Source organism: Phalacrocorax carbo, chromosome 7, assembly GCF_963921805.1.
Source record: "Phalacrocorax carbo chromosome 7, bPhaCar2.1, whole genome shotgun sequence".
Lineage (NCBI taxonomy): Eukaryota > Metazoa > Chordata > Aves > Suliformes > Phalacrocoracidae > Phalacrocorax > Phalacrocorax carbo.
This window is the reverse complement of record NC_087519.1, coordinates 11185818-11198954: the sequence shown is the minus strand read 5'-3', so window position 1 is coordinate 11198954 and position 13137 is coordinate 11185818. Positions and strand designations below refer to the sequence as shown.

The window sequence follows — 13137 nt, the reverse complement described above, 5'->3', positions numbered from 1 at the left end:
CCATGGAATTGTAGGAAAAGAGAACTGGACCTATTTGAGCCTATTGCAGAGCTTTCTTCTGTAGATGTAGCATCACAGAAAACATGCTTAGAAAGGAACTGTGCTGTCTTCTGTGAGCAAACTGCAACAAGGAGCTGTTAAGTGGAAATATTGAACTGCAAGCAACTTCTCCCTCTCTGCACACCTGTGTAATGGCCAGTTATAAACTAGCCTGTAGCTCCTAAACTGTTTGTGAGTCGGACCCATTTGTTACAGCAGTGTATAAGTCAGTAAGCCTCTTGCTGTTTTACCAGTACAAGTTATATGAGGACACCAAGAAATTGCAATGTTCTCTATCAAAAATTTCAGCACACTGTTCTGCTGTAGGCTTTACCAATTGCCTGGTCGCAGTGTATTTGTTTTGTGATTCTGCCTTGCAAAGGCAGCTGAGAAATGTTTCAGATGGTGTTTATCATTAGTCAAAGCACCAAACTGAGGATAAAACAGTGCGTGGATTAAAATTATTTAGCTGAGCCGCAAGAGAAATGATGAGTTATACTTTCTACTATAACTAATTCTGCCTTTGGGAGGGGGTGAACTGCATGTCCCTTTGGGGTTTTCCATACCCACTTTCTATTGTTTCTGTTTCAAGAAAACTCTGTGCCCCTTCCCTTCCATTTTCCGTGCTGACCCAATCTGTCCATCCTGCTCAAACTTCTCACAGAATAGTGGGGGTTGGAAGGGACCTCTGGAGATCATCTCACCCAACCCCCTGCTTGAGCAGGCACACCCAGAGCAGGGGGCACAGGAACGCGTCCAGGCGGGGTTTGGGTGTCTCCAGGGAAGGGACTCCACAGCCTCCCTGAGCAGCCTGTGCCCCTGCTCTGGCACCCTCACAGGAAATAAATTTTTTCTCATGTTTAGGTGGAACTTCCTGTGTTCCAACTTGTGCCAGTTGCCCCTTGTCCTGTCACTGAGCACCACTGAAAAGAGTCCAGTCCCATCCTCTTGACACCCACCCTTTAGATATTTACAAGCATTGATAAGATCCCCTCTCAGTCTTCTCTTGTCCAGGCTGAACAAGCCCAAGTCTTTCAGCCTTTCCTCATAAGGGAGATGCTCCAGTCCCCTGATCATCTTCATAGCTCTCTGCTGGACTTGTTCAAGGAGTTCCACATCCTTCTTAAACTGGGGGACCCAAAACTGGACATAGGACTCAAAATGTGGTCTCACCAGGGCACAGTAGAGGGGGAGGATAACCTTCGACCTGCTGGCCACATTCCTTTTAATGCATCCCAGGATATTGTTGGCCTTCTTGGCCAAATGGGCACATTGCTGGCTCATGGTCAGTTTGTTGTCCACCAGCGCTCCCAGGTCTTTCTCAGCAGAGCCACTTTCCAGTAATTCAGCCCCCAACCTGTACTGGTGCCTGGGGTTGTTCCTCCCCAGGTACAGGACCTTGCACTTGCTCTTGTTGAATTCCATGAGGTTCTCCTCAGCCCAGCTCTCCAGCCTGTCCAGGTCTCGCTGGATGGCAGCACAGCCTTCAGGTGTATCAGCCACTCCTCCCAGCTTGGGATCATCAGTGAACTTGCTGAGGTTACACTCCATCCCATTTTTCAGGTCACTGATGAATACATTGAACAGGACTGGACCCAGCACAGACCTCTGGGGAACACCGGTAGTGACAGGCCTCCACCCAGAATCTGCCCCATTGATCACAACCCTCTGAGCTCTGTTGTTCAGTCAGTTTTCAATCCACCTCACTGTCCTCTCATTTAACCCGCACTTCCTTAGCTTGCCTGTGAGGATGCTATGGGAGACAGTGTCAAATGCCTTAGTGAAGTCAAGATAGACAACATCCACTGCTCTCCCTTTGTTGACCCAGCTAGTCATGCCATCACAGAAGGCTATCAGGTTGGTCAAGCATGATCTTCCCTTGGTGAATCTATGTTGACTACTTCTGATAACCTTCTTGTCCTCTACATGCCTGGAGATGACCTCCAGGATGAACTGCTCATTCACCTTTCCAGGGCTGAAGGTGAGGCTGACTGGTCTATAGTTTCCCAGGTCTTCCTTCTTGCCCTTTTTGAAGATTGGAGTGACATTACAGCCTTGTTGTCTAACGCAGACTGCCTTGCTGGGTTTGCAGAGATCTTAACTGCATTTGCTTCCTTCCCATCCTTTCCAATTCCCCAGATGTCTCCCTTTCTTGGTCTCCTTGCCCTGCAATCTCTGAGCTGTGGTTCCCAACCGTGTTGCCAGGTGCCTTTCCCAGAATCAGTTTTGATCTACATCTCTTCCTCAGGTTTTTGCACAGCCAGTTCCAGAGCTCCCGCATAGGCACTGTTGCATGCACTTGTTATCAGATCTATCTTCTTGCCCTTCCCACTCAGCCAGTCCCAGGCTCCTCTTGCTGAGTGGCTTTTAGTCCCTCAGGTTTCTCTGGCTCTCTCCCAGTCTCTCTTCCTCTCTCTCTCCTCCTAATTCACAATTCCATATCCCTCCTGGCTCTTAGTCATCTTGTTTGGACAGTCCTTGTCTATCCATTTTCTCTGACCACACCGTCCAAAGCCCAGGCACTTCATGCGTTGTCCTCAGCTGGTTTACATTACTCTCTTTTGACTGTGGTGGAATTGTACCAGCTGTTGATTTGGTTCTGTGCATTTCATTTCCGTATGCTGTGTGACAATGTTTGGCTCTCTTGGACTCCCGGCAGAATCGCTAATAATCTTTTTAACCAAGTAAAAGCAGACAAAGTATAGTACAAAATTGCCATGGGTCCATAAAACATTTGCAGAAAGTTTAGTTGGATACCTTCTTGTGATCCAGTGTCTGAAGACATGATGGAATGTAAATATGTCAGACTTCTTGGGGTCTGTCTTCTTAATGCTGTCTTAAAGGAAGAGGACCAATAAACATCTGCTCTATCCCCAGTATAGCTTGAACTTTTCAGGTTGTGTTAGGGGAATGAGATTATTTGTTACTTCATGAATAAAAATATTTTGATTTTTCTTTCTCCTTCACATTCTCCCTTTCCTCAGCTTTCATATTTTTGAGTGATTGGCTGATACTTTTTTAAATCCAAGTAGATAAATCATGTTTCATTTATTGGTTTATAAATGCTGCCATCTAGTGAGGTAAGTCCAGATCATTTCAGGCTCAGTTTGTAAACATTGCTGATAAACACTAATGGGTCTAAGAGCTGTCACAGTGTAATTTCTTCCAATGTTGCTGATCAGAAAAGCCCCACTTTCACCTGCTAAGGGGTCATGTCCTTTTAACTGTTTCAGGCTAGGGTGTTGACAGACAGCTGGCTTGGAAGTTGAAAGCAGAAGGGGATTTGCACATTGTGAAAGGAAATGACTCAAGGACCCAGCCCTGAGTTGATGAACTAGAAGTTACACCTTAGTTTTGTTCAGTTTCCAACTGGTAATTTCTTTGATAGAATCACGTATGCTCTTTTTCAATAGCCTGTGCAAGGTATCATGGTCTTTTGCGATACCAGGTCTGGTTTGAATAATCTGTTTGTTTATCCTTCAGCTGAATGTACTGCAGGCTCCTTACGACTGTTTTCCTCTCTATATTTCAGGTAGAACAAGTTAGCCAGTTGGCTGTGTTCGTAGAAGCAGCACTAGATTACCATAAACAGTCCACAGAAATTTTGGAGGATCTGCAGAGCAAGCTGCAAAACCGGTAAGACAGAACCCATCAGAAAACTTTGAACCTCTCTTGCAGCTGAGGTTCATGAATGCAAAAAGTCACTGAAGCAACAGATCTTGTCGCACCACATCACAGATGCACATTTGCTGTGCTCTGTGCCTTACTGGACTTCATTGCTTTAAATCATTGCCACCTGGCAACTTTATGCTGTGCTGTGAGCCTTTAATGTAATGCAGGATCTGCCCAGAAAGCTTTGAGTGTGTGCAGAATCTCTCACATCTGTCGAGGTTAATCAGGACAGCCTCCATTTGTTTCTAGGTTTATTTAAATATGCATGCTTTGAGTTGTGTTTTGGAGGCTTTGCTGAGAAGTTGGCCTATTTTCATTGAGATTAAGGAGTATAACAAAATTCTGCAGCAGAGTAAGGAAATAGCCAGCTGACTAGGAGCACAGCTGTGGTGCAAAGCACCTATAAAAGGTCCAGATACTTTGTGTCATCCTAATAGAAAAAAAAAAAGAAGTACTGCTGTCATTAATTTGCTATATGTCACTTGGAGAACCAGCAGAGAACAGGAGACCTAAATGACTTGAGTGTCACTATAGCATAAGCTAACATTATGGTCGCAGAGTTGAAGTAACTGTTTGGGGCTGTCCTGAGATCAGGGAGGACATGGTGGCTGTATTAGCATAGGGGTAGCTGTGCCTGTAGACACCCTGCACTGTGCCAGCGGGAGGGACCTGTGAGACAAGGAGGTCTCGGCTGGGTCACATGCACATACAGAAAGAGGTATTGAGACAGCTGTGCTGACCAAATGGTTGTTTCCCATTTTCTCTAAAAAAATGGTAATGTGTGAGATGCAGTCCTTGCACCTCTGTCCTGGCTGGGTTTCTGCATATGTCATTTGCAGTTGAGCCTTCCAGAGAGTTCATTCTTGAAACTTCTGCTGAACTCAGTGGCAGCTGTGGATGCGCAGCACTTCTCAGACTTAGGCTGTTAAGCTTTATGCCTCTGTCAGCAGGACCAAAGCATTAAATAAAATAGGGTCTTGCTGAAATTCAAGTACTGCGTGAGAATTGAGCAGCTTTTAGATCTAATAAAGACCTTCCTTCCCCTACCCCTACACCCCCCCCCCCCCGCCAAACCCCCCCAAAAAAGGCTAAAAACAAAACCAGCAGAAGGGTGTTTTTCCCCACCTTTCAAACACCAAAGCACTGAACCTGAGCGGAAGCTCCACAAGTGTTTCTTCCTGCAAGTGAATCTCTTGCCACTCCTCTCTGTGTTCCAGAATAAATGTAGCATCTAGTCGGCCTAAACGTGAATTTAAGCCAAAGCCTATAATAACTACAACTCTGGAAGTTGGTGATAATCAGCAGCACAATGGGATTGCCTACAGTTCTTCCATAAAATCATCAGGTAAGTCTATGACCACAGAATTAACATGTCAATAGATGTTTTGCCAGATTGTTGCTTGAGGTATTCCTTGTACCATAAGAACAATGGATCCGTGAAACATCCATATCCATGCATCTGACTCAAATTTGTTTCCAAGATTTGGAAGTAGAATTGTGAAGCAGGGTTCCTCTCAACAGTCTCTCACCCATCTTATTATTTAGAAATTTAGGTGTGGCATTCTGCTTGGTCTTTTAGGTTCTCTGTATTGCCACTGAGGGTGGGAGGAGAGAGAGGGAGAGGCACTTGCAGAAAACAGTTCATTTCTTGCAAAGACAGATGCCTAAGGTGGGTGTGTTAGATTACTGGAATATCTCCAGATGCTAATTTCTCTCCACAGTCTAAGACCATAAATGATCAGTACAGGATCTTAACTATTAGCCACGTAAAATTCAGAGAGATGACTCCCACCCTTACTGATTTTTTTTTTTAACATATTTTACCTTACTCTTCCCTGAAGTATGCACCAAAGTGTGTGCATTTATGAACTGAAGTACTTAGGTACCTATTGGTGTGGGAGTAGGATCTCCTTCTTTGACTCGCCCCTGATTCCACAAAAAAAAAAAAAAAAAAAAATCAACTGTTGAAAGCCCTTGAAAGTTCTGTGAATGATAATAATTATTAAGGTTGCATTACTCATTGAACTAGCTTTTCCTCATCTCATGAATAAAATTCTTTTGCTCTATCTTCTTAATTACTACAGTGGTGATTAAAGAAGATGAGTTAAAAAAAAAAAAAACTCCACACAAAAGGCAACAATATTCAAAGAAAAGAGAATGAACAAGCCAACTTTTTCCATAAACATTATTTGTAAGGAAAATAGAGGGGGAATCAATGAGCCAAAGATTCCATTCTCTACTTGGCATGGTTTCTAAGATCTTTTTTTATTTTTTTTTCCTGTTCCCTCCAGTCTTGTTCCTTTTTAAAGGTTGTTGGGCAAGAAATGAGAGAACTAAAGGTGGAAGAAAAAGCTTGGAGCTGTAACTTCATGCTCCTTCTAATGTCTCTTTAATTTTCTTGCACTCTGTTACAAGGTGAAGGTATTACACAATCCATACTGAAGGGGATTTGCAGTAGTTTGGCAGCATAAATTCACCCAGCAAGATCTAACTTCTTTATTTCTTTTGTTCTTGGTGCTGGTTTTGGCTGGGATAGAGTTAATTTTCTCCATAGTAGCCTGTATGGGGCTATGGTTTGGATTTGTGCTGAAAACAGTGTTGATAAGACAGGGATGTTCTAGCTGTTGCTCAGCAGGGCTTACACACAGTCAAGGCCCTTGCTGCCTCTCACCCCACCCCACCAGCGAGGGGCTGGGGGGCACAAGGGGTTGGGAGGGGACACGGCTGGGACAGCTGACCCAAGGGATGTTCCACACCATATGACATCATGCTCAGCATATAAAGGTGGGGGAAGAAGAAGGAACGGGAGGACATTTGGAGTGATGGTGTTTGTCTTCCCAAGTAACCATTACTTGGGATGTTACAATGGAGCCCTGCTGTCCTGGAGATGGCTGAACACCTGCCTGACAATGGGAAGGAGGAGGGAGTGAATTTCTTGTTTTGCTTTGCTTGTGTGTGTGGCTTTTGCTTTCCCTATTAAACTGTTTTTGATCTCAGCCCATGAGTTTTCTCACTTTTACCCTTCTGATTCTCTCCCCCACCCCACTGCGGGGACAGTGAGCAAGTGGCTGTCTGGTGCTTGGTTGCTGGCTGGGATTAAACCATGACAGTGCTTCAGGCTACTTGAGGGTGTGTTAGTGAAGCTCCCCATGCTGCCCGAATGGTAAAAGCAGTTTTGTGTTGCTGTCAAATGTGGGATCGAGGGAGACAACCCCCTCTCTGCACACTCCTCTCAATTCAGACCAGCGGTTCCCAAGACATACGGCACAAGGACACATTTCATTCAAAGTACTGGGGATGTTTGCAGCAATCAATAACTTTCTAGTTATTTTCACAGCACATCTGGATGAAAGCAGCAAAACCTTTGCAACCTTTATTAGAAATTCAGCATAAAATTTCTAGGCCCCTGTCAATTACTTGTCAAGTTATATAGACTTTATTTTTTCTGCTATGCATGTGCAGTGGAGAAAGGACATTCAGGTTCAGCATTTGTATATAAACTAGCATGTCAAAGCAGAGATAAAACAGCACACATATTACAGTGGTTTGTTATTGCCATGAAGCAATTGATCCAGGATGTCCTTCAAGGGTGATCAATCCTGCCTTTGGGAGAAAGGCAGACTAGATGACTTCTCAAGGTTGCTTCCAGCCCACATAGTTAAATAAAAGCCAGTTTTAATGAGCTAAAATTCAGTGAATGAACTGAAAAACAAATGATCACTGATCTCTAAGATAAGAAAGGAAAGGGCCACTTCCATTCATTGATTCCATTCATGGACTACTGCATCAACTGCTTGCATATCACTAAATGATGGCTTTTCACTTACTAGCACTCAGTGCTGTCAAAATAGAAAAGAAATAAAACAACCATGACAGAGATGAAAAGGAGAAATGGGATATATTTAATAATTGTTGCTATGCTTAGTGTTGCTAATAATATCAGAAAGACCACTTATCATGTTGTTTTCCTCCTGAAGAAGCTATGGCCACTGTGCTTACCTCCCCAGCAGGTACAATTATCAGTGAAATCATTGTTCATTGTTGTTTTTCTCTTCCTGTTCCATACTCAAAAGTTATCCATATGGATTTCTGTGGAGCTGCAGTGGAGTCAATATACACTGCTTGTACATGGGGAAACCTTTCTGTTCTTGTCTAAAATCAGAATCATGAACCAGATTAGATTGATGGTCTGTGTTTTAGAAATGTGAACCAGGCAGCTCTAAGCAAAACTGCTAAATGTTTTAAGGTCTCCATGTGATAGGGGGGATAGCGTCATGATCACCCTCTTTCTTCCTGTTTAGAAAACTGACCTCTTCATCCTACACAAACAAGCACTTCCCTGCTTGATTTCCCCTGTTCACGCATTGACCCTATCAAAACATAAACCTTTAACTTCTCTGACAGTCACTCAAGGTAAGTAGTATCTTAGTATTCAGCGAACCCATGGAAATCAACAGGACAGGTCAAAGTAAGCTGTGGTACATTCAGCACAACTACCACAGTCCGGTTCTGAGTGCTAACATGGCTTTTCCTGTGTTTCACCATGGCTTTGCAGGTTAAGTATCAGCTTCTTGGAGCAGAAATAGGATTTTCCTTTGTACAGTCCCTAACACATGGGGAATATTTACTACTAATGACTTGCATGCATTTGCATTGCTAGATTCACAGAAACCTCATCCTAATTTGTGAATTATTTAGCTGTTTGATTAAGCACAGAAAACAAATCTGCGTTTTTGTTCTAATTCATTGTTATCCTCACTAATCAGATGAGACTGTGAGCACTACCTGGTTCATTTTAGAACTTTCTTCAAATGCTGTGTTATGTCTTGCCTCTCGATATTTTTGTTTGTCAGGTTTGACTATATGATATGAAATAAATGGGTCTGGTTGCCATGTGGTAGAATTTAACGTAAGCATCTAAATGTTTACTCACCTGAGCTGTGAGGGAGACTTGGATTAATTATCTTAGCAAGCTTCCAGTTGTTGATTATGACAGTATAATTTTGCTACCATATGTATACAACATGGTAGAGAAGACAGAGTAGATGCAGGTACAGGCAGCAACTCCCTTTGAGGAAAACAAACAAACAAACAAAAAATCAAACCAGCATTGAATGGCATTCTGGTTTAATTCTGTAACGCTCCAGAAATCACAGACAGCTTCTTACTTAGCCTGGTTTTGGGGTGGTTTTTTCCATTTGTGCTGTCCAGGTTTGAGTGGTCTGGAGATTAATGAGAAGCCATCTTTGACTGTGACAGTGAAGTGTGGCAGTTTAGCTCCACATCTGGAAGAATTAAGGAGGCATCCATGGTGTTGCAATTTAACATAAACCCTGTTTGCAGAAAAAAAGTGCAATTCCTTTAGCTTAAATCTCTGCAGCAGGAAAGGATGTGCAAGTATTTAACAGACAGGAAGAGGCTGGAACCATGCTGCCAATTCTGTGATGTTAAACAGTGCATGTTGCAGACTGTCAGGCAGTGCTGCCCCCATTACCTTTGTCAGGGAAGCTTTCTTTCATTGGATTATACAGTAGCAGCAGCTGCCTGACTCTAATGAAGACTTTGATCCTGCAGCCTGGAGTGAAACTGCTTGTACTGGCTGTGACTGTTATTTAAAAATCTTTCCAGGCTGCCAGACACTTCAGTTCTTTGGAGCTTAAAATGAACCAAATGTGATCCATCTCATACCAGGTACCTTACTGTCAGGAATTAACTGGCTTGCAATAATAAATTAGCCTCATCAGAGCAGCTGGGCAAAGCAAGGAATTTTGTCAGTTATTCAGCGTGCTGCCTTCTGCTGTTGACAGTTCCAGTGAGCTGGTACCAGTTCTACCTTGGCAAAGACCGAAAATAACTCAGCTGGTTTTGAACACAATTAGAGCTTTATTGTTGGGAAACTGTGGCTCATTTTCTTTTTTTCTGCTTGGACTGTTTCAGCAGAAATATATCCAGAACCAACCTTTCACCTGTGTCACTGTATTAGACTAAACTTAATTTAGTTTGTTCTTGCAAAACTTTGTCACTACCCAGTGCCTTTCACAGGCAGAGGACTAGTCCGGCGTTGTTACAGCAGTGTTCTGGGGAGGTTTGCTGAGCGGGATCTCTGTGTTGACAGCTCTCTGCCATTGTTATAAATAAAAGCTCCCTTTTATTGTTGTAAAGGATAAAACATACCCGCAAAATAGAAAAGTAATTCCTACTTCCCAGTTTCAACACCAACTATTACCCCTGATTGTATCATGGCCAATTAAAAAGATGCTTTCACCTGTTGTCATTTACAGATCACCAGAATAGTTGTCAGCGGGTTTCCTAAGAGACCTCTCCTCATCCCTTTTACTAGAAAACGCCTGAACAGTTATTTTCAGTGGTTTCCTACACACTACCATAATTAGCAGATTGAAATGTATTTTGCATGCATTTTTAACATCTTAGCTGTCATATCTGTATTGCATTACCAATTGTGTGCATATTTATCCAGACAAAAATTATTCTTCAAGGTGATTGCATGATTAGCATGTGTGATAGCTGGGAGAGAGAGTCAAGACTAGAGTCTTTGAGAATTGTTGCAAATGAGACAACCCAAATAACCTAGCATTTAAGAGGTCTAACTGCTTTAATATAAATACCAGAGTGTTCTAGAGTTGTCATGCTAGAATGTGTTTCACTACTATTTACATGGCAGCAGCGTGAAATCTTTTCTCCTGTTCTTCCTTTACATTTCAGATTAGCAGACTTTTACCTGGATATGCTGTATATGTTTTCAAAAATCTGTTATGGTGAACTTCAGCTGAACCTCTGGCTAGTCCTTGGCCGCAGGGCTTTACAGTTTGAATACTAGATTACATTTTATTAAAATAAGTTATTATTCATAAATATGAATGAACACGTGTATCCATAGCACAAATCCAAGCCAATTAACACACCTTCATGAGAATATCTTTAAAAAAGATGACTGCATTTACAAGGCTAACTTCTTCTAATGGTGATTGTTTTGTACTTTATGTTTGTATTTACTTGTTTTCCTACAAATATATGTACTTACTATTATGTTGCATATGGTACTGTTAATATTTTAAAAGACTAATTTAGAATGACGATCTTTATAGCAGGACAAACAGCATAAGTCACAAGAACAACCACATACTGTATCAGAAAGCTGTTTTCATCTGTAAAAATAGTTTGATGGGCCCCATTGTTCCTGGCATAACCTTTGCTTTAGTTCAGATGAAGGATGTGCACAACAAAGGATTTCAACACATGACCTTGGGGAGCAGTAACGTAGAAATGACTGTTGCTGCTCAGGTGAGGGTGGGAGCCTTAATGCCGGAGCAGCTGTGGAAGCCTTGCTGCTGCAAATGCACATGTAGTGCAAACATCCACGCAGCTGCCTCTGGGCTCTAAGTGTGTGTTTGTAGGACTGACTCTGAGCCCCTGCCTGCTGGTGCGGATTCACACAGTAGCAGTGTGCTGCAGTGCAAGTTGTTTAAATGATTACTTGTCACTTCTATTGACTTGTCTACTTCCTCAACTCCTACCCTTCCCATTTCTCTAGCCACGGCTGCAAAGAGACCACGCTGATTTTGACATCCGTGATTACTCAGACTATCAGTTAAACATCCTTTTGAACAGGAAGGCACCTAGTAATGGAAATCAAGTAGCAGCTCAACAGAATGGGGGAGACACTTATGCGTTAAACTAATGATCACTAGTATTTTTTATATGTAGAAGGACAAGATGATAATGGGTGAAAGCAATGGAAAAAAAAACATTGGGGAGGGGAAATTCATGACAGCAGGGCCACAGGTTTTGACCCATTGTTTTATACTAAGTGACTGGTGGGATGCTGTGAATCTCTATTAATATGGGGTGTTTTTTTTCTGTCACTGGGGCAGGTTCTTCAATGCACATGGATCAGCCTTGCTGCCAAGCTCTCTATGACTTTGAGCCAGAAAATGAAGGCGAGCTTGGGTTTAAGGAAGGGGACATCATAACTTTGACCAATCAGATTGATGAGAATTGGTATGAGGGGATGTTAAATGGAGAGTCTGGCTTCTTCCCTATTAACTATGTTGAAGTGATGGTTCCCTTGCCTCAGTGATTGTGTCATTCAAGCTGTGAACATGATTTCATGACTGAAATGGATTCACAAATGTTGTCAGTGTGGCATTCTGTGAAAGCCTTGCTATTCGACTGACTTACTGACTTTTGTATGCGTCTTTTAAAAATGTATTTATTTTATATTCAAAAAATATTTTACCTTCCCTGACTCCATCAACCTGCAAAAAAACCCATACCCAGTTTTTTTGCTTTGTGCCTTGAAGATCACTGTATGAAGTGTTTACTGGTAGCTCACTGTTTTTCCAAAACTGTTTCCTTGCTATTGTATGTGGATTTTTCTTTTTATCTTTGGCTGCAATGATTTTACTATTGAAAACCAGTTTTAAAGATACTCTAAGTGAAGCTAACTGTAACCAGTTCCTAAGTTACTGATGTCATTAAGCTCTTTTCATCTATCACACTGTAATTTATTGTGAGCAAGTTAATCCATGTTTCACATTGTATGTTGACAAAAGGCAAAGTGGTGGTTGTCAATATTATGATGTTGTACTAAGTACAAGTCCTCAGCATTGAAAATTCCTATACTTTACTGACCAAACTGAATAAATATTCCTGTGGGATAAGAACAGTGCTTGCTGCTTCTATTCCTGTAGTTCTGGCATTTGTTTTTGAGCCAGGGGTTACTTTTGTTAAATATATCAGCTTTCAGTGAAGAAAACCATGCTGCATTAGAAATGTATGAATAAATCCTAAGTATTAGTTTTATGACACTTCATCCACTAAAGTTTTAATAATCTTGCTCTCTCCCTACTCATTATAAATGCTACATAATGTCTTAAAATTTTTTTCTAGCAGGAAGAGACATTCCTTTGAAATAAGTACAAACTGATCCTAGCTCCACAGGGTTTGTATAGAACTCCCTTGAGATGAGTAGGTGAGTATCACTGGTGACCCCTGCAAACAAATGAACAGTCAGTACACTTTCAAATAAAGTGAGGGAGAGGGAAGAAAAAATGCTAAGTGGAAAAGGAAAAACATGCTGTAACTGTAAATATGCAAAAAAGTCTCAAAATGAAGGACTTGAGCATCTGAAGTACTACCAAAATGAAGATAGAGAAATTAATTGTTGGCCTTTTCCTGCTTTGTTTAGTAAATGCAGATGTAGTAATGACTAAAAAATTCAGCAGCTCCAGAGGAACATGTACTCTCTTGCCAAATGCTCTCTGTGCAAGCAAGAGTGATGAGAAGGGAGCTAAACTCTGTATGGGCAAACTGGCTTGAATCCAGCTTCAGCATTTCAAGCTCTACTTGGTTCTGTAGTCCAGTTGAAGCAGCAACTCCTAGAGAAAAGAATTTCATGTATATCAC

The 13137-nt window shown here is 41.9% G+C and overlaps 1 protein-coding gene across 1 annotated transcript in view; it reads left to right on the top strand.

The window, feature by feature from the left end:
• SH3GL3 (SH3 domain containing GRB2 like 3, endophilin A3) overlaps nucleotides 1–12395 on the top strand; it is a 58221-nt gene extending 45826 nt beyond the window's left edge. The window contains exons 7-9 of the mRNA XM_064456294.1: nucleotides 3572–3675; nucleotides 4929–5056; nucleotides 11604–12395. Of these exons, the coding sequence (XP_064312364.1) occupies nucleotides 3572–3675; nucleotides 4929–5056; nucleotides 11604–11809 (438 nt within the window). The 3' untranslated portion in view covers nucleotides 11810–12395. The remainder of the gene's footprint in view (nucleotides 1–3571; nucleotides 3676–4928; nucleotides 5057–11603) is intronic.
• The last annotated feature ends 742 nt before the right edge of the window (nucleotides 12396–13137 follow it).